The 23,610-nt window shown below is 30.0% G+C and overlaps 1 protein-coding gene across 3 annotated transcripts in view; it reads right to left on the reverse strand.

Annotated features, from left to right (window-relative positions):
• LOC139514329 (forkhead box protein P1-like) overlaps positions 1-23,610 on the reverse strand; it is a 55,167-nt gene that overhangs the window by 17,859 nt on the left and 13,698 nt on the right. For 2 of the 3 annotated variants that reach the window (XM_071303435.1, XM_071303443.1), the window contains 5 exons: positions 15,150-15,275; positions 14,439-14,684; positions 9,898-10,141; positions 778-963; positions 187-313 (listed from right to left, as the gene is read on the reverse strand). In XM_071303435.1, the coding sequence (XP_071159536.1) occupies positions 187-313; positions 778-963; positions 9,898-10,141; positions 14,439-14,684; positions 15,150-15,263 (917 nt within the window). In that variant the 5' untranslated portion in view covers positions 15,264-15,275. Of the gene's footprint in view, positions 1-186; positions 314-777; positions 964-9,897; positions 10,142-14,438; positions 14,685-15,149; positions 15,276-22,308; positions 23,273-23,610 lie in introns of those variants that run through there. The other variant, XM_071303426.1, reaches the window with a different exon arrangement.

Raw genomic sequence — 23,610 nt, forward strand, 5'->3', positions numbered from 1 at the left:
CAAACCATAATTTGGTGCACATTTCATAAAGTTCATTAAAATGAACAAGTGTACATTATATGGTGTTTATGTTAAGTACATTGGAAACAGATGGACTAATTTTTTAACAACATCTATTTTAAAGAATGAAATATGATTGTGTGATAAATGTATATAATAGCTTAGACTATGTCACTAGATATTAACCTGAAAAATACTTTGTAGTTTTCACACTGAATATCACAACCTGGCCATTTACACAGTCCCTGTCTGTATAATGTGGTAAATTTTGGTTCATCATCTTCCTCTTCTGGTTGAGGTCGACTTGGTTGACCTGAAATATATAAAGTTTGACTTTTATATCTAATTGAAAGAAAACTACTAGTGTACAAGATGATTGAGCATTTCCAAATCAAATGAATATCTGATAATAGTTAGTAAGCTTATGTGAAAATAAAATTGACAATGGAAATGGAGAATGTGTCGAAGAGACAACAACCCAAACAAAGAGCAGAACACTGAGACATAGGCCACCAATGGGTCTTCTTTTTAACGAGACACATCATTGTATAAACAATTCTGATCATATAAAATATGATAAATTGTAAGTTTTAATTATTTATTTCTTCATCCAGAGATGTCTCAAAAATTCCACTAAAGAAACATTTCAAATAGTCATTTGGAAGTTGTAAATGAAATGTGCTTTTTTCCTAATATTTTCCTCAACATAACATAACATAATTTTTCATATTATTCTCAATAACCATAAATATTAGCACATATGATTTTGAATTTCACCTGAGATAATGTGTTGAGACAGGTGGTTAGCTACACCATTGGTCCATGTGGGCAGTGCCTGAGAAGTAGGGGTTTGAGATCGCGTGGGGTTGAGACCGTTAAAGTGAGCTTTGGACTCATCTTGTAGACCAGACTGTGCTGCCACTTCTTTCCATAATTGTTGAATCTCAACAGGAGACATCATCCCTGTAATTATAATGGAACAATATTATACCATTTAAGTTTGACATTAAATGAAATGTTGAGTACAGAAACGTGATATACTGAAACAACGTGTACTGAAACGACAAATGCAAAACCTAAAACAAAATAAACCAACAAGGTATCTACAGATTAATTTGTGCCATCTTCAACAATAGACATAACATTTGACCAATTAAAGGCTTACATTTACTGTTCGTCTGTGTCCTTGACCTTAGACCCAATAACCTTTAATTTATTAGGGTCTTTTTCACTTCAAGCTGAGATTTGTGGATCAAAAGATATTGGCTGGAAACAAAAAACAAACATTAAGATTTTCTATTATTTATAGGGACTGAATCCTTGATCTCTTACCCACTAGACAAAAAGTCAAATGGTAAATTGGAGACTCATACTATCCAAGGAATATTTTCAAACTACATTTGGTGAAGATTTCAACCATTGATCAAAAGATATTCTTTAAAACCAAAATTTTTAACTATCTTTTGAAGAGTTCATCCCCTTGAGCTTATTACATGTTCCATGAGTTATAAAAATAGATATTTTTTTCCATTTTACTTAAACAGAAAAATTCTAATCATAAACATTAATCCGTTCAATTTGAATAATGAGGGAAAAGGGGGTAGAACTACATAAAATAACTATTTCTGTCAGAGTTATTTACAAGATGTCATTTAATACGATATAATGTTATCCAGCCTGTATGTTTTCTTATTCCACAATCAAAGAAGCTAATGAGTGAAGTTGAGTGAAACAAAAGATGTGAAAGCTTTTAAGATAATTCACAACAGATACTTTAATCCATATAAAAAATCTGCAAATCAACAAAAAACAAAGCCACTTGATATGTAAACAGACCAGAACATAATAAACACTAACTAGCTATGTTAAACCATTAATATGAAGATCTGTTCTGAATTAAGTCATGTGCAAATCCTAACAAATTACTAATAGACAATTTCCTGTTTGTCTGACTTCACCATCAGCTGTTTATGTATATTTTTTTTTAGAAATTCAATTCAGTTTTCAAAAAGACTGTGTTGCTGATATTTTTTGTTGATATACTTTTCAAAAATCAAACAGGAACAATTAAAGGGCTTATCAAAAAAACAAATCTGCATATTGCCTTTTAATTCAAAATATAGTCTTGACAAACAAATTCAATAATCATCTTTTTTCAAATTGAATATATATTATTGTATAAATAAACCAATTTATCAAGACGTTTTGATAAATTGGTTTATTTATACAATTATAAAAAGTATGTTCCCTATTGGAATTTTGAAAACAAGGATGAATATATATTACTGAAAATTCAGATATTATTGTGAGCTTTTTTTTTATTGGAATAATGCAACATTATAAGTATTGCAATAATAAGAATTCACAATCTAATTATATGACACATATACATTGCATCAGTATGTAGCTTCTTCTAAAATTCAAATAAGTAATCTTGCATTCAGGGAAACTGAAAATCTAGTCAATTAAGATTGGAGTTGAGGCACCTGTCATGTGCCACTGTGTCTAATGAAAGGCTCAAGTGATATAGTAGATGAACTGCTAAGATTATTTGGCAACTTGGGTCTCTTTTTTCACTATAGATATATTTATGAAAGTACAATACGTATAGCAATCTTAGAGTTAATTCCCTTTGAACCATATATATTTCCAATCCCACCCCACTTTTGATACACATTAATATTTTACAATATTCTGAACATGTTAATTGTTGCAATTCATTCTTGATCATGTCATTTTATGCCATTTTCTCAATTCCTTGAATAAAAATTACATAAAAAGCATTAAAATTCCTATTTAACACTTTACTCAAGAGTGATGGGAGGATTCGAGATCTATCAAGATTTGTACCCTAGAGAGAGCCTTAACCCCAGAAGCAAGATTTAGTCAACTTAAAGAAAATTGAACTAACTAACCTGTTAAAAAACTGTAATAAGGATGCATCACTGGTATAAAATCTTTGAAAAAGGCAGACATTTTGAACACACAAAAGAAAAAAATTGTTTTAAAATGTGTTTACTTTTCTTTCCTGCATTATTTACTTGCTCTAAACAGGAAACTGTTTTGTTAGAAATTAATGGCCTTTGTATATGAAAACTTTGGTTGTGTACATAAACGTGTAAACAATCCCTGGGAATTTAATAAACTAAGTAAACAAACATCATGGCCACCCCAGGGTTGTTGTAAACAAACTAGATTAAAAATAGATCTTTTTATCTCTAAACAGCTGAAGAAATAAATAGAATTTATCTCAAACTTATTAAATGATCACCTGCAAAATCCATTGGACATAATTAAGTTAAACAGCAATTTACACCTAAAAAATATGTCATATTACTCTAGTTTATATTAACTACAAATAAAAACATGTGTTTCAATTGTATTTTATACATGTATTTATTTACATAAAGTGTCATTCAAGTTTATACACTGTACAACATATGTTCAAAATGGTACAGCAGCTGAGAACATTATTACAGTACAAATTTTTATTTCTTCAAAAGAAAACTTTTTGACCATGAAACAGTTTCTGAGTTCAAATGTGACAAATTTTACAAGGACCTGAATGCTTTGGTTAATTCTATTGATAACTTTAAAACACCTTTAGAATATATTGCTAACTGACTTTAGTTTTAGCTGATGTAACCAAAAATCAAGTTCAAAAATTCAAATGAAAATTCCATAGCAAGATTAAAATTTAACTAGTGTTATATTTTGTAAAAAAAACCCAAACAAGACAGCATTGACTTTTACAGACTAAGAAGTCACATTTCCTATCTGTATCCATACTTATTTTTTTCTAAATGTAATATCATTTAAAATTTTAGAAACAAGTATCACTTGGAGTTGTTTTTATTAGAAAACATTTCAATTGTTTTCTTAAAATTAATTTAATATACCGATTTATCTTATTATAAAATTCTAAATGCAATCTTAAGAACAATCAAGAACAGCCAAACATGTAATATTTTCCCATTTATTTTTCAAACCCACGCAAATTAAAAATGATGTTATTAATGCATAAAGAAACACTGTCAATATTTGTTTATTTTTTTCCACCAATTTATGATAAATTAGAACGAAAAGCTTAATTCAACATCATTTAATTCTTCTTCTAAAACAAATAACAGAGTCAGCACAAAATCAATAGGTCCACAGTCTAAAAGAAACACAGTTGTTTGTTTTAGTTAAAAGAATGGGAGCTTTTCATCCACATTGGATCACTATTTTGTTTACTCTTTTCTTCTGTTAAATATCATCAATCAACAATTTGTTAATACTCATTTCTTTTTAACTGAAGCATAATACCCTTTAACTGGTATATATACCATTGTCTTGTATAGAACATCTACTGATGATGTTTCTTAAAAAACTTTCAGTCAAGATTATATTGTGATTAAATATGTATATTTGTTTTGGAATATTTTTTTCACAATTCACTACAAAGTTATGTCAAAACCAAGCTAAATATTGTCATATATAACTTATTCATTAATTTAGCTCTTTCTAATATTCTCTGTAAATACATGAAATCTTAATTGATTCAAATTAAAAACAAGTTATTCCCCTTCCTATGAATAAGTAGCTCTTGTTTAAATTTATAAGTTCATCTGTTTTCAAATTTATTTGCTTTACATTTTCCTCTAATATCTGTTTTTCCTCTCAAATCTATAAGGAAGAAAGGAGGGTTTCAGCCCCCAGAACATCCACATCAGATCAGTCAAATAGCTGTCCCTCAAGATTCAAGAATTGAGTACACTACCCTAATGTTACTCTTTACACCTTAAAAGTCTGTTTTTTAAAAACAATGTTTGTTAAAGTAATGGACAGACTTAAAGGGAAATCGCACTATTTAAACTACTAATAATAATTCATTAAAATTTTGCATGTAGACAGATCATACTTATTTCAATATTTTAGGCGAAAAAAAAATTGGGGTCACCGATGTTGTTTTCGAGATATGACGTCATCAAAAAGTAAAGAATTGCGTTATACCGTAATATAGAAATAGCGCTCAAAAATGCTTAAAGAAGGCAAAATTATTGAAAAACGATGTTTTACTGGTTTAACTAAAACAGTCAATTGTAACTTATATCTTATACACATTCATTTTTCTCAGTTTCCTTATTTTTTAAAGCCTTTTTACATTTCCCGCCATTTTTAATTGCCGTTTATTATAGATTTTTCTTGAAATAAAAAAAATCTACTAACGTTTTTTCCTTCAAACTTCTGCATTAGTTGCAGCTTCAGGGGAGATTTTAAAAGCATAAATAAAAAAGGGGGGTCACCGATGTTTTAAATCCGCTACAGTGGAAATAATCTTTCAATTTTTGGCGGGAATTATAACTTTTTTCTCTTAACGTTATCTATATATATAGAACGACGTTGCTAGCATAGCAGCATTTCTTGCAATGCTTGGAACTATTGGGTTAAACCTTTTTTCTAAAAAAATATATATATATATATTTTTTTATATAATTATATTTTTTTTAAGGTATTTTGATTGTTCATTATTAAACATACAGTAACAGTTTATTAAAAAGTAATTGTCAAAGTTGGAGTCATCTAAATTTTTTAATTGCATTTGTTGTATAGGAAAAACTAATGTGTGTCTCATGCCGTATTAAAGAATTAATTTACGGCTTGCAGATTAAGAATCTTCTACTTCGGAAGATTGAGGGTATCTGGGCTGAAAAGTAACACGTTCCATTTAGACTACAAACAGAATAAATTCACTAACTTGTCCATTGCACCGGGAAGATAAAACCCGAAATGCCGTGTTTAAAAAGCCACAAACTCGGCACTTTAAAAAAAAGCCCTCAATGACACCGTTTTCGGAAGAAATTTAAAATTGGCTAACATTTCTGTTATTACACAACGCTCCATAATCGACACAAATTAAGTTCGAGTTCCAGTTAAATTTTGAGTGAAAGTTCAAGTTTTATTTTGATTTCGAATATTTTTTCCAGTAAGATTTCTAGTTTAAGCTCGAGTTACACTTAGAAACTTCTTGAGTTATACTGTTAGATAAAGTAAAAATTCTGGTAAGAGTTTAAATTTTGAGATCCGATGAAATTAAGAGTAAGAATGTGGTTTCTATTTTCTGTTGGTGCACCTCTTTTTGTTTGAATGTTTATTCTTTTATCACATTTATCTTTCATTGTGGTAAACGCACCTATTTTTGCCAATACTGATTAATGAGGGGGGCAGGACCTTTTTCGGGACGTCGGGATCAAGTGTTTTTAAGCTCGGGATTTCGGGATTGACCCTTTCGGGATCCGGGATTTCTTTTTTCGATGTTCGGGATGTCAGGATTTTTTTTTTAAATTCTGGACCTCGGGATTTCATGTTTTTATTCTAATATGACGTCCTTATTACGCTTTGTGAACAAAGCCGTGTTCTAATGAGCACAACATATGTTTGACACATGCGCACAAATTTACTGTGTATATTAACGTTATTTCCATCGTTATCCTTAAAAATATATACATTTAAGCAGCTAACATAAACTTTTATTATATATTTTTTATAAAACAACATATATTTACCCTGCTTGTATTTTTTAAACTTATCAAATATGAAATGTAATGCCCAGACTCCTCGGGGAGGAAATGGGAAAAGCCAAACATTTTTACGGTATTTTCGTACGCTTCGACCTATAAAAATACTGTATTTGTCCTATTAGAATCGAAATAATTCCTTCATGTCATGATCTATGCTCATTTTAACATGGGTAGGCATTATATTTGACCACATTTTACACCTCGCTAACGCTCAGTGTAAAATATCGACAAATATAATGCCTACCCATGTTAAAATGAGCATAGAGCATGACATGAAGGAATTATTTCTTAATTTTAAGCCCGGGATTTCGGGATCAGGACTCTTCTGGCCTCCCCCCCCCCACCCCACCCCCCTCATTAATGATAGTTAATTTGAAAATAATTAATTGAATTTGTGTGCCAATATTTAAGCACTCTCTGCTATACCATGTTGGCTATTTTTGTTTAAAGAACCAAAGAATAAAGAGTAAAAAAACTGGATGTCCTTTTCAGTCACGGTCTCCGACAATATCCTTTAATCACTGTCGACAGTGATCACATCTCGAACCTACATCTGAACTTTTATTACTATTTTTTATTTTTTTTTAACATTGTTTTCTTGATTTTTGCAAAACTTTCAGTGGCAAATATTACATGAACATCAGCACAAAACATTTGTCTATATGAGTGGAATATTCTTTCACCAGACGGACCATTAATGTGTTTGTTAGTTTAGCAGTACTCTGTGAGACATGTATATATCTCTACATAAATACATGTGTGTGTGTGTGTGTGTGTTAAATATTTCTCTTGTTGGAGACTGGTAAAGCCAAATGTATAGTACGTGTTGAATTATTATACGCCCGGTTACGGGACGTATTATGGTATACATCTGTCCGTCCGTCCGTCGTCAACATGTCGGACATTGTTTATATCTATTGACGTGAGCTCCCTTTCTTTTTTTTTATAAATTTTGATTTTACGTTTTCGAGTTATAGGGTTTTATCCATTAAAAAGGGGGGATTTTCCAGTTTTCGGACAATTATAACTCAATATCGCTTTCATCAATTTTCATACAACTTTGATAAATTGTTTATATCTGTTGATGTAAATACCCTTTTGATTTTCATAAATTTCTAATATGACATTGAGAAGTAATGAATCTTTCTGAAATTGTACCACAAGGTTCCATATCACAAATGAAAGGCTGAAATTGATTTAAAGGGTACATGTAATTGCTCAAAACGTTCAGGAATTAGGAGCCACAAACAAGCATTTTACTAAAATGACTATTTTACCATAACTTGTGTTTAAGTGTATGGATCAATCTAAAATTGTACTACAAGGTTCCATACCACACAGGGAATGCTGGGATTGAGTTTGGTGGTCGGCCAGTAATTACTCCAAGAGGGGAGGGGCTGGCGTTTTATTTTATTTTTTTGCAAATTTTTCGAAATATCTCAAAAAGAAATCTCCAATTGCACAGTACTGCACAATAGATTTTTAATACCTTTGACCACATTTATTTTGTGTCAGAAACCTATATTATGTCAAAAATTTTATCACAATCCAAATTTAGACCGTATCAAGCTTTAATATTGTATCCAAACTTGCCCAAACTGTTCAGGGTTCAGAGGCGTTAGATATCAAAGGAACATTTGGGAAAGATGGACGACACTTAGATCATTTCTGTCGTCACATGTGAAATAAATAACAATTTAAAATAGGACTTCACACATTTACGTCCAGTGGCAAGTTTAATGCATATTCAGAACTAGATTAAAACATATGAATTTGACTCTGCTTTGTAAAAATCTGACAGGCTGAGCCGGATAAATACTTATATAAAATGAGATGTTTAATGAATTATTTATACATGTAGTATAGAAGACTATAATAGTTATGACGTTGCATGCATGTGATATGAGAAAACTGTAAGTTGAAACTCATTGTTCTTATTTACAACCCTCTTTTGAACAGAAAACTACAGATTCCGATAGCTATACGCTAACATGCTGGTACTCTTGGTCTTTTTGTCACCCCCCCCCCCAAAAAAAAATATACGCTGAACCCTACATACCGCATCGCGGCGATACGCTGCCAAAGTTGTGCCATTTCATCATGACCACTTTCGGCTATTTTTTTTTGCCATACATTTTGTCCATTTCGAGTAGCATTTTCATTTTTGCACTAAAGTTCAAGATGAGTCCATAATATTTTTGGAAATTTAGAATTCAATTAGATATTGAACATATACATCAGAAAATTAAAAAAAAATTATATGTCACCGACTTCGTTATCGAGAAAATGGTTGGAGGGGGTACTAAGTTCACGTGACTAAGTTACATTGAATATGCTATGAAATTCCAACGTTCTTAGTGTTGATTATGCATGATGATTATGTGTTTTGTATTGGTAGATCCTTTTTATCATAATGGTCTGGATAGTGGGTCATTCATTTATTAATGTTTATTTTGTGTTTCCAATATTTTTTATTCTCTATATTTTAGCACCTCATCATTCAATCTTTTTTTTTTTGCCTTTTATTCTGCAGTATTTGCCCATTATTTTGTATTCCGCAGGTAAACCCCAATACAATCTAGAAACTCGCTAGTACAACATATCAGTTGTAAAAAATATGATATGTCCATTATCATTTCTCCTGCTTTAGTGGAACATCCCTTCGAGCGTTCGCTTTTTCATAAGTTAGCAACCTTTACGGCGGAATCGAAAACGGCGACGTCATAATACAGTTACGACACTATGGCGGCGCCGAGAGCGATGCGTATAAACAATAGTGTGATTTCCCTTTAAAATACTTGACTGTTTGCAATATGTTACTTTAAAAAAAGTTAATCCATAATGTAACATCTTATACTGTAGAGTCAGCTATCTCTTAAAAAGTATCAATGAACATTAATGGTGGAATTCATAATGTAAAATCTTATACTACAGAGTCAGCTATCTCTTAAAAAGTATCAATGAACATTAATGGTGGAATCCATAATGTAACATCTTATAATAGTCAACTGTCTCTTAAAAAGTATCAATGAACATTAATGGTGGAAAGAACAAAAAATTATCTTATCAAAAGACACAAAATTATTCAAGAAATTGTCGGAATATGTACATCAGTTAAATTTCTCAGAAGTGAAATATTTGGTGCTTAATTATAAAAGGGTTATTGCACATATATGTCAAGAATTTCTGTCCCTCAGTGTGACCATATCTTCCTAGTATACTTATAGTAAATATAGTATATTGATCTCAAAAATACTCTTCAATGTAAGGGCAATAACATAATAACATTCATAGGTGTACACTAATGCCCAGGAAATAAATATATGGTTCTAACCTTGGCTGACACCAACAAAAGGCTGGGCTAGACATGCTAACAAGAACTGTCTCTGTTGTAACTGTATTTGTTGTATCTGTTGTACAAGCTGTTGTTGTTGTACTGCCAACTGAGTCAGCTGTTGTTGTGATTTGCTGTTTTTCACTTTGTCTGGTTGCTGCATTAGCTTTGACTGTTGTAACATGTTCATTTGTAACTGTTCATTAAGTTCTTGAAGAACTTGCTCTTGGAGTTTTTGCTGTTGCTAAAATAACCAAAAACAAACTAAACATGAAGAACGTCAACAACAAATTATATTTATGTAATTTAACATTGAAAGTAAAACGCTCAAGGTAAAATTTTTGCTTTGGACAATTAAAAAATTGAAACCTTTTAATAAAATAAATACCCTTTTCTTCTTACATTATTAATTTTTTAAAAGTTGCATAATAGATTCGTGTACACTTTGTGGCTTTTAAAAATATGTTTAAAAAAAAAGTTTAATTAGTAAATATGCTTTATTTCGAAGGCTGCATACTCATAAGGACACCTTGATAAACAAAGAACCATTGCATGAGAAAGCTCTTTTTTTATGTCTGGGTTATTTTAGTATTTCTTAGACAGATTCAGACATGATTATTAATTTATACACCTATGGACACTAAAATAAATCTATCTCAAAATCAATAAAACAAATTATTGACAAATATTTATTTTTAAGATTAACAACTTTTTAAATATGTTTTAAAAAATAAGACCTTTCAAATGATTTCAACACTATCAATAGTAATGTCAATTTTAAAATTCACCCCTACAGAAATATGAGTCAACATTTTGGATAACTATTTTGTGATTTTAAAATTCAAATAAGGTGCACTTGAAAATGGTCTCAACAAACATTATCTGAGAATTATTTTTTATAATTGACACCCACATCTTATAACTGTTTTGTCGTAATATCTAAAGCTTTGCAATAGAAGTATAGAACTTGTTGTCAATATTACTTTCCATAGCTAGATTGTCTTCAAGGAAAATTCCAGCTTTATTTTTAGGTCATCTTTAGTGTAATTGATGGCGTGGGAGTTAAAAAAAATGATATAATGCAGGTTACAATCACTGATTTCATCAAAGTATTTATTACAATACATGCATAACACTCTAAGATGTAAGACATGATAACGGTTAATGAAATCTACCAAATATGTCCTCAAGGAAGGTGAAACAAAATACATATTCAACACGGTCATCAAAACAACAAATAGATGTTTATGTGACATCGGAAGTGTCTTTTTCCCTAGGCTTTATGTACTAACACTATTATCCAGAAGAAGATCAAGGGCTGTTATATTGTGTCCCTCTTGTCAACATTACAACATTTTCAACAGCTACCACTGAGGCATGATCATAATACATGTGAAATTCATGTTTCTTTTTGACAATTTTGATAATTGTTATATTAATATCAGCAACGAGGTTATAACCTATTGGTTGAAAATTACAAAAGTAATTCATCATTTGAAGTAAGATGTTCCTCTAAAATGTTTTGTTGCTTTTATTACATTATTTTTATGTAATTTATGTAAGGATATTTTTTCAAACAAATCAACATCACGCTTACACTTTAATCTAAAGGAATTTTTTCTGTAACTAGACATAAAATTTTCAAAAACATGCTGACATTAAATGTGAGTTTTGTTTTTTTTTTCTTTTTCAGTCTATTGGAGCCATACAATTTTGTTTATCGTTTAAAAAAAACAGTATTTTATGGAAAATTATTTAATTTTAATCAGTTATATTTTATTCTAATTGAAAACTCTACGAAAAAGAGTTGCAGTAAGAGAATAGCAATGAAGCATGTTATTCGTATAGAAAGATTGATATGGACTATATATAAAAGATTCAAATGATGGTATCTTTTAACTCAAATTCAAAATTATCTAAAGCTGCTATGACTTTGACCTTTGATATAATGACCTTGTATTTGTAGATGTCTTCCTTTTCTAAAGGCATTATACAACCAAGTTTGGTATAAGATGGGTGTATGAATCCCAAATAGTACCAGAAAAAAGTACAGCTTTCACTAAAATTCAGCTTCTTTTTTTTTTGCTAACCTTTTACTTTTAAATATGTATTAGAAAAAAAAAGTTTTTCTGCCAATAGGTAATCTATGGGAACCTAATAGCATACAAAATTATAATATTAATATTAGACATTATTAAAGATACAAGAGTCCAATTTTTAAAGTGACACGACCAAAATTCATACTTCATCTGAGTTTTGTGGTGGTACTCATTGTGTTCAAATTTCATAACATTTGATTGAGCCAAACTTAAGCTAGAGAACAGAAACGAAAATCTTTAGCAATTTTTCATTTATAAAGCTGCTTTACTTGGGAAAGATTTAAGCGACACCAAAATCCAAATTGAATATATATGTGTTATGTGGTATCAAGCATTGTGTTAGAGATCGGTAACAAATTTTTGGAACTTATGCTTAGCAAATGAATAAACTTTACACATGTAAAAACAAGAATGTGTCCACAGTACAGGGATGCCCCAATTACACTGTTATTTTCTATGTTCAGTGGACTGTGAAATTGGGGTTAAAACTCTAATTTGGAATTAAAATTAGAAAGATCATATCATAGGGAACATGTGTACTAAGTGTCTGAAGTTGACTGGACTTTAACTTCATCAAAAACTACCTCGACTTAAAAAACTTTAACCTGAAGTGTCATATCTGGAGGAACAAACTAACAGATGGACGGACGAATGAACAAACGAACAGACACACAGACCACAAAACATAATGCCCATAATTAGGGCATAAAAAACTAATTGTGATGGCTAATTTAATGGTATCCAGTGTTAAATATTAACACTTTATAAAAATTCCATGTATTATGCCACTTTACCCAAAATAAAACTGCAATTATCTTTAAGGGAATTTGCCAAACATAAACAAATTTGCCAATTTCTGGAAAGCTTATGCCACTTATTGTTATATAAATCATAGCATACATAAGCTGCATTCCTTATGTAAGTTAGGCACTTCTTCTGCCACATGCTTTTCAGACACAATTTGTAAGCCTATATCAAAACAAAATAGCTGCATGTAATGCTTCATGATTTATATCCTTTAAATTATCAAGACATAAACTAGTCATAAGGAACAGCATACTAAATGTTGTACAGTTTAAGGATGGAAAGACATTAAAGGGGAATAATGCCAAATACATTGTTCAGATAAATATACAGCAGTCTGTCAAAAATTCAAAATTTCACTGACTTTCAATACCATTTTTAAACTAACAAGTATTTCTGTCATTGCTTAAAAAAAAGTCATTCATTTCTCCTTGAATTACAGTATAAATAACAATTTCTATGTCAAAGAGACAATACATCTTTTTTCACCACAGACATAATTGTGTAACCCGGTCATGAAATTCTCCAGACCATTTGATGGTTACTATCTTGATCTAATGAATGAAACAAGTTCACAAAAAACTCATAATTATGTCAGTACTTTCTCATTGTCAATAGCCTAAGGGTATCAGACAGGCTTTTGGCTATCAATCAACGGAGTGATCTCCCTTATTCTTCACACCTGTCAACAAGTAAGGCCATTTACCTATTGCTTTTTTTGCAACAAATATTTTTTCTAAAGACAGGTGAGATGATTTTTATGACCCAATTGAAAGACAAAAACAATGTTGATGTGCAGGTAGTCATTATATTGTTAACAACAAAGGCAATAAACAACATCTTTGATGTACACCTAGCGGTAAATGTGCCAAGGAAGGTGTAATTTTAACAAATAATATAACAGTCAGCAGATATCTTTATGCACGTCATGTATAATTTTATAAAAGGATATACAAAATTTTGTACATGTCAAATTTACGAGAAACAAACAAGCAAGGGTTAATCTAACAGTTGTATCTTAGCACAATAATTATAATATTTTATATCATATTATATCATGCAAAATCTCCATAGCTCATCATATTGTGTTACTTTTTTACAGAACAATTTGCTTTGAAGTTGCCAACTCATAATGATCGAGATGACACCATTTTAAATTTAACTTTCATTACTTTTTAAAAATATTTTTAAAGGGTTGAGCTTTTGAAATCCATTTTTTTTTATCTACTGGGCTCTAGGTAAACAGCAGAATTGTCAGCTATTTTTTAAATTTAATAATTACACTTATATTACATGTATTACAAGAACCAATGACCATGAATTAACATGCAGTTGTTACATTGAGAATAGGACAAACAAATCTAAAACTACTAAAGAATTCTAAATCCAACTTAATATATAGACATACTTCAACACTAGCTCAATGCTAGCAGCAGTACCAGTTTGGGAAAATCTTTATTGTTTTTTTTTAAAGTAAATGCTACTTCGGAAGGCAAATTGGGATATTACTTCAAGTAGAAACAGCTCATTACATGGATTCAAATAAAGCAAAGAGAACACAGACCTTCAACAATGACTTCTGTTACATTTTATAGATCTATCTCATTTCTGTACAATAGAATTATAAATAAAACTGACCTGATGTTGCATAACCATTGACTGATGTTGCATCAACTGTTGAAGTTGAGTTGGGTTAATAGCAGGAGTTGTTTGTTGCTGTAAGAATTGTTGAAGCTGCTGTGCTGTCATACCATGCTGAGCAGCCATTGCCATCTGTTGTCCCAGTAATCCACCCATACCCATACCTGTTTCTATGGTACTGTTTGACTTCACCTTTCTTTTTGCTGCCACTGGAAGATCATGGGGGGATTGATGCCCAGTTTCCTGAATTTTCCATAAAAAAAAATTGACTGTTAACTGTTCAATTCTTAAATATTATACCCATGTTCAGGTGAAATAAAAATGAAATTTAAATTACAAATGGCAGTCAAGAGACATGTGCTCTGAAAATACAATATTTGTCTACATCTTTATTTCAGTGTGACATACATAATTCTTTTTCGTCCCACTTTAAAAGAACTTGTGCAATGAATCATGAATTAAAAAAAACTTAAATCTTATAGCAGTCATGGCAGTTAGTCACTGATACTACACTTTGGAAGAAGAAATACAGGTTTGCTGGAATGATATTATGTGGACCTAATATTTATAAAAAATGGTGTAAAAACTGCTACTCACCAACTCTTGAGAATTAAAGACATGATAATCCACAGAAGGAAATAACTGTTAGGTGAACATTTAGGATTAATTCAGGATGAAGGAAAAGAATAGTAAAATAAGATCAAGTACCTGAGATTCTTCTGTCATGTCACCATTTCTCAGAATTTCACCATTTTGCAAACTTTCTGTACTTTCACGAACTGATGTTAAGTTGATTGCCCCTTGATGTTCAGTTTTATCCATTATGCCATTGCTCTGAAATACAGAAGGAAAAAAAATTAAATCAAAATATTGATAATGAACATAGACAGACTAGTTACCACTGTATACTCAATGAATAAAGTGTACTCTTTCCTTATCTTAGTATCTTAAAAAACATTTTTTCATACCATTTCCCTGTAAAATTTATCAAAATATTAAGGACTTGTTTCACAAGTTTTGTTCAAAAACTTCTTTCCTATCTTGACTGTCTGAAATTCTAAAATAAGTTGACCATGATTATCACAAGAATTTAGATATTTTAAAAAGACAAGTGAATTTAGTTAGGTATCAGTTATTAAATGCTGCATAGTGAATAAAGGCTAGAATAGTAGCAGCATATAGAGTAGACTGCAGCAAAAAAAAACACAAACCAATATTTGTTCAATATTAAGGCTCAATTCATCTGTAGGAAAAAATTGAAGCCAGTTATATTATTGTTATCACTTTTAAGACTTTATTTCTGTTTTCATCCCTCTCCAAGATACTTCATTGAAACTAATAAACAGAAATCAAGATATCACCAAGGTCACAATTTGTGTAAGCAATATTAACTGATTGCTTTTTTAGTATGAAAACAAAAACATAACAAACTGTGGAAAAAGATAATCCAAAACATTTTTTTTGCTAACTGAAAAAATATTAAATCCATTGCATAATTCATTACTTTAATGTTGATAACAAGTCTTGTACAGTTATTACTTTACATATCTTAAATTTTTTAACCAAGAAATTAAAGAAATATGCAAAATGACAACACAAGCTCACATAACAATATGATAGGTCAGGCAAAAGGGAAAAAATGGACACTTTTATTTTTAATATTTCATTCATTCCTTTTCTTTCTTTTTTTGTTATTTAGTGTGAATGCAGTCTATTGTATGGGTATTGGGCAGTATATGCGAATTGAGAAGAAAAAGAGTACTTTCAATGATAATAGATATTTAAAGAAACTTTTTGCAATTTTTTAATATACCCAGTTCTATAAAGTTGACCTTAATTCTAACAAAATATAAGCAAATGAACATTTTGACCTTAAATTTAAACAGAATTTACAAACTTCAAATATATTTTAAGGTAAGCCAATAAGCTGTTTACAGTTTAACAATAACCTATAAATGTAAATGTATAACAGAACAATACACATTTATATTTTGATCTGTTTTGTTTAGCAATAAATAAAAGTTCTAATTCAAATCTAATGAATGAATAAGGAGGTTAACTTAACCACACTAAGTAACTTATACCTCTGGCATTGTTCAAAAGAACATTTTCATAAAACTGTTTACGTATTAAATTCTCTTAATCGGGATTAATGTATATTCACACCTTGGAATTATTTGTAACAATTCCATGCAAACAATCTATAATATTAGATTTAAGTAAAAGGTAATGTGCTCAGTTGTGCGTAATGTCTGGTGAAAAACAATATGCGAATAAAGAATAAAGCCGATTCGTGTCAATAATAACATTCTTCTTGATTACCCTGGCTTTTTAACTAAGTAACAACCTTATAAATTATGTCAGTAGGTCAGATTCCATTATAGAAACCTTTAATAAGAACAGGAGATGGTTATGACACAAACTGTGACATTTCAGGAACCCAAACAAATTAATGAAAATAAGTTATCTCCAAAGAAGTCCACATTAATCTGATCAATACCAAAAGAAGGGATTAATCCAGATGATAGAAATTAAATCTATGAGTTAACTATAAGAAATGACAACTTTTTTAATCAATCAAAATTAACAGTGTAAGTAATAACTGTCACAACTGTTTTATTAACATTAATATGCAAAATGATAAAAAAAAATAAAAAATCTTTAAACATTTTTTTTCTTCTAAATCTTGAAAAAGAAAAAACAAGAATGGGTCCAAAGTACATGGATGCCCCACTCGCACTATCATTTTCCATGTTCAATGGACCGTGAAATTGGGTAAAAATTCTAATTTGGCATTAAAATTAGAAAGATCATACCATAGGGAACATGTGTACTAAGTTTCAAGTTGATTGGACTTCAACTTCATCAAAAACTACCTTGACCAAAAACTTTAACCTGAAACTTGCACTTTCATTTTCTATGTTCAGTGGACGGTGAAATTGAGATCAAAAGTCTAATTTGGCTATAAAATTAGAAAGATCATATCATAAGGAACATGTGTACTAAGTTTCAAGTTGATTGGTCTTCAGCTTCATCAAAAACTACCTTGACCAAAAACTTTAACCTGAAGCGGGACAGACGGACAGACGAACGAACAGACGGACGCACAGACCAGAAAACATAATGCCCCTCTTCTATCGTAGGTGGGGCATAAAAATGGCCAATCAAGTCTGAAGCTGGAATTCAATATCTGCTAAAATTATAAAAAATAATGTATTACAACATTATCTAAATTATGAAATATGACATCAATCTTTCTTTCACTGGAAAAAATTCCAAAAAAGTTACTTTGCATAAATTTTGCATATATTTTTAAAAGTTCCATCATAATGAACATGTGTATAAAGTTTCAAGTTGATGTACCCAAAAATTCATTGTTAACTACCATGACCATTTTTTTAACATGATACAGGAAAGATAGCAAACTGAATTTTTTTTTTAACATTATGGACCTACAGACCTGATCAGAATTCCCTTCAAAGCCTGTTGGCAGGGCATAAAATTTTTAATTCAGTCTGCCAATGAAATCAGATGTGGATCCAGGATTTTGAAAAAAGGGGAGTCTGCAGGCCCCAAACTATACAATGTTTAAAATGGAACAGATAGATAAAGTCGAAGTTAACCATAAATGAAGCTCCATAAGGATGCCTGGGCACCACTCTAAATCCACCTCTGGAAATAATTTTAAGGAAACATTTAACAGTTTTGTAAATAGTACTTTTCTACTTTTTTTAACATCACAACTGTTAAGGTATGTAAATTAACAAACTATACTCTAGTTGAATTAGCATCGCAAGTGACATAGCCCTGAAGAAGCTCTGGGTCTGGGTCCTTTACGAATCCATGCAATTAGAATGATGTTTTTTTTTAAATCTTGGTTTGGTTATTCAACATGAATTTATAAGAGTTGAACATTCATAAAGTATTGTTACCCCTTAATAAGTTGGAATTTGTTCGATATTAGCAAGGGCATTTAACACCAGACTTAATAATCTTTGCATTCTTACTGAATACAATGCGATGTCCCATACCATGATAATTTATCTGGTATACATCTTTTTAACTGACATGACAGTACACAACAACTTTATCCAAATCAGCATAATTTGTTCATATAAAATAAATATAAATGTCATCCCGATGAATATCTGACAAATAAAAGATCTCGGACAATAAAACAGTTTAATTCATAAATATACCAACTGAGGCATATATTAATTAATTGATAATCTGAAGTACTTTTAACATTAATATCTACAAAGTAATTGTTTTTGTTTACAATAGGGTTGGTAGATATAATGTGTGATAAAGAAATATTATTGCTATTTCACAGTTACATATAAAAATTATTTATTATTTAGATTAATCTAAGTATTTGATCTTACTAATTAATCTGTTTAATCCATTTTTCATATAATATTTGGTCCTCATAGAAAGGTTTTATTTCTTCTTAGTGACCAAAATAAAAGACTCATTAATAATGGATAAATAAACATATTATTGTAAACAACAACAAACTGATTAGGAAAAATTGTTAGGGCTAAAATGATGCCTTACTCAATGCATTAAAATCCAATAACAACCAGCTTGAAATTGAGTTATTATAAGATAACTGTAACCTCCTGAGCAATAGAAACTTGTTACTCTTCTATGTGCAGAAACAAAAGTATAATGCTTGCTCAATGCCAAATTAAATATTTTCCAATCAATGTGACAAAACAGTTTATTCTTGTTTGTTTAAAGCAAATTCTGAAATGATCTCCACGTAATATTTCCTATCTTTATTGAATTAAAGTGCTTCATCATAAGAGATAAAAAAAAAAAAAAAAAAAAAAAAAAGAATAATGAAAAAAATATAAAAAATAAATAACAAGAAAGAACAAAAAATAAAAACAATAACAAAAAACTATTTCTTTTCAACACGTTAACACACTATTATGACTTTGAAAAACATTTTTTTATTTAAACTCTCATTCAGGGCTCTGTCTCCAATTATGTATTCATGCAAGACATCAAAATATATCAATTTTAATACTTTGAACATAAAACAGAAAGTTGATCTGTCGGAAAGGTTAATAAGCATATACACAAATCAATCTTCCATTCAAACACATAAAAAAACAAAGTATAAAATTACATTAATTTCTAATATTTATATACATTTATTTCCACTTTAGTGATTACTTTCCAAACAAATGAATATTATACAACATATTTATTTTGACAACAATTACCATTAATTCAAGCATTCCAACTAACAAGTATGTAAAGAACCCTTAATGATTGTTTGTTATTGTTAAAAAAATATTCCACCAATATAAGGTTTTTCCATAAGTAAACAATATAATGTTTCATGTAATTCTGGGATCCAGTTCAAAGAACTGTTATAGAGTGAATGATTGAAGCTTTCCATTCAAGTTCACTTTTATGTTTCTTTCAATCCTTTATTTCTGTACACATGTGGTAACTTTGAATTTTCCTGAATCTTGGCTGGTTAATCAAAGACATTTCCATTATCTTTAAATAAATATTCTGATCTACTTCATGCAATCATTTAAAAAAATTAATTAAACTTCATTAACTACTTCTATCAAGAAATAACTAAAATTATTCATAATTATGTATAAACTGACATGACTAAATATTTTCCTGTAGAAAAATAAAAAATGTATGTTACAAATGTTAACTGTACCCTCAGTAATCTTAATAAAATATTGATGTACATGAATAGGCAGACATGGATACCAAGTTTTCCTACAACCTACTTCTGCCCAAACCATAAAAATAGGTTTGTAATGTCCTTTTATTTTATACGGTAGAGATCTGTATACTTCAAATTTTTTTCTCTCCCATTTTCAGCCATACATGTACCTGATGAAGGTACATCTGTGTTGCTACTAGCTGAGGTATCTGTTCCATTGTAATAATCCTTACTATAAAGTGATTATGAATTCACATAATATAATGTATATATTTTATTGACAATAAACTTTATAATTCTAAATTGTTTTTATTTCAAATACATGTAGTACTTACAAAAAAAAAACTAGCATATGTTTCATATAGGGCTCACTCACTCAGATGTACTATTCTGGGGTTTGTGCACAAAATTATTTTCGTGACTTTTGGTTATGAGCACTTTAGTCAATTTCAAATTCTAGTATACATTTTAATTATTATCATAAATTGAGAATGGAAATGGGGAACAACCCGACCAAAGAGCTTTTTTAACAATAAAAGGCTCATATTAAAACAAACATTGCATAAACAATTAGTATGCCAACATGTCTATATCATCTGATGTAGTAGTTTCTAATTAACTAGAGTTTTAATAGGGAAATTGTGCTATTTCGAGTATTTAAGAAATCTGATTACCAATGATTTTCTCTGATCATGATCAGATAACCCAAAAACATCATGTTAACTTATAAAAAATAGGTTATTTATATTTAATGATTTTTAAAATTAGTAATTTCTGGGTTGATGTGTCAATTTGATAACTTATTTTGTACTTTCAAATGACTTCAAAGGTATGTAAGCGTTAAAAATATTAGTTAAAAACTTAATTGGAAAGGTGAAGACATGGAAAACAGATTTGTAAATGCATGGAAGGATAAAGGCTAAATCACAGTGAAAAAAATCCAAGAATAAATGTTCCAGCTAAATTTCTTATTTTTTTTTCAAGTAAAAAAATAAAATATTGAATGACCAAAAAGTAACTTATCATTGGTCAGCAGTCAGGTTGTAGTTTTGGCAGAAATACCTCGCTTCATGTGCTATAAAATCTCTAATCCTGCTCACCTTCTTTCTCCCTCAATTTGTTATCTCACAATTCTCACATATTTTCTCAAAACATTGAATTAGATAAAGTAACTCAAAAAAGGGCTCATTTCATTTGAAGATTTAATTTAAAAGTTAGAATAGTGAAAAGTAAAAGTTTTTATATACAAAAAGTTTGGAAAAATTAAAAAAAAAAAAAAAAAAAAAAAATCAGGTCCAAAAATTCAAGTACATGTTTTACATGTAATATTTATATATTGATTGAATAAACTTGACATACTAATGGTTTGTCTGTCTGTAATGTGTGGGCTCATTAGGATATAAAGGACTCAAGAAAAATTGTCTTTTCTTTAACTACCTTCAATGAACACTCATATACAATCTTTCTAAATTATGGATATTGTTCTAATGGTAAATCCCAATGAATTTTTAACAAAATCTTATGTCCAATGTCCATTTGACTTTGAAGTGTTTCAGTTCAGAAAAATTCTGCTGATTAAAAAAAAATAGCAAGACAAAAAGACAGAAAAAACAAAGTGAACTTAAATTATTTAATGCACATAAGCAAATGCATATCCTGTTTATTAAACTCATATCAATATAAATACAGTAGTTTATGTTTTACATTGAACAGTTTTACATTCCAAAATATGTTAACCATATGGAAATGATAAATACATAATGAAAGCATGTTTCTAAACCTTTCAAGTGACAAACTATTAAGACTAAATTAGAGAAAACAGTAATATTCTGAAGCTGATGGAGTGCAATACTTCTCATTCTCTAAAAATAGACTATTTCCATTACGCTTCAAGTTAGAGCAATGGGTGCACTGTAAACATTTAAAGTTAAGAAGTTCTGCATTTCATTAAATAAATAAAAACATGATGTAACATATGAAAAAGGACACCATTCAAAAGTATTTATAACAATGTCCCTGACAATTTGAAACTCCTTTAAAAGATAAAACAGAAATCTTAGTTGAGGAAATGACACCTGTTTGAGAAATTTGAAATCTGTTGACATAATTTTATCCACCAAATCCTACCTGCTGTCTGACATATATATAAAATTAGACCCAACTTACCTGTACTGAAGAAGATGTATAGTACGAACTTTTCCTCAGTCTTTCATCCAATCCTGGAGGTGACACGGAGTGAGACTTAATGGAATAATCTGTTTCACTTTCTCGTTCTTTCTCTCCTAGACTGTTGTAGTAATACCGTGGACTGTGACGACTGTAGTCCTCCACCTGATTCCTGTGTCCTGTAGTTGTCAAGTCAATTTCTGCGGGTCTGATTTCCTCTGACATTTGTTTCGGAGGAGATATTCTCTGGAAATATTTGTCTTCTTGGTATCGTTCCATGATTTTTCTCTCAGCAAGTCTTGAATTCCACAGATCTTCGTCAAATCTGGTCATATGGCTATATATATCAGGATGAAATAAAGTCGGAAGATGGGGAGGATGAGAATAGAATGGAGAGATCGGAGTATCTCTCATATACCTTGAACTGTCAAACTGAATGCTCATCATAAAATGATAATCCTATGTGTCATATGTTCAACTCCTGAACAATTATCAAGTCACAATTCAAAGAGTCTTGAGAATATATAATAGTGAATAATACAACTACAATCTAAAATAAAATTAATGAGCTAAACAATTATATGCAGGAAATGTTTTTTGTCTAAATTTAGAATCACAAAGTTTTTTCACAGGAAGCCAACTGAGTATCTATAATCCAAGTCTGTTGATTCTGATGTACTACAGTTTCTTATTAAATTGGCCCACTGACCTGGATACACCTACTTCATTCATAAAGTCCATTAGCTTCAGCAGCTTACAACAAAATCCATTAATAGATGTATTCAAACTGCATAATTACAAACAAATTTGCTGGAGAAACAATTTTTCCAAGTTACACCAACATTATTTTAATAATGTTCTGTGCTACATAGGTAAAAAATCATTAATAAAAATTAAAGTGTTTCCCAGTTCTCCTTTGCTAAACACAACCTGTCAATCAGCTGTTAGAAAACAACTGAAATGTAAACATACAAATGCTATTGGTTTGTTTCTACTGGGGTCATAGTTCAATATGAGGTAGTCCATATTGATAAAACACATGTTAAGTTGCTTATCATTGTGTTTGAAGGTTTAATGACCCATATAGATCACTCTGATTACCTGATCACATGATCATTATTATTACAGATACTTGTCAGATGACATAATGTAACTAGTAATACCATTTACTTTTATTAAAAGGACTTAATATTTTAATAAATTCATAATCTGACCAAATATATTTAACATGTGGGTCACTTCAAACAATGGAGGAAAACACAAATGAATATGTGTTTGGAGATGGCCTTTTAAAATTAAAAT

The sequence above is a fragment of the Mytilus edulis genome, chromosome 1 (assembly GCF_963676685.1).
Source record: "Mytilus edulis chromosome 1, xbMytEdul2.2, whole genome shotgun sequence".
In the NCBI taxonomy this organism is placed as follows: domain Eukaryota; kingdom Metazoa; phylum Mollusca; class Bivalvia; order Mytilida; family Mytilidae; genus Mytilus; species Mytilus edulis.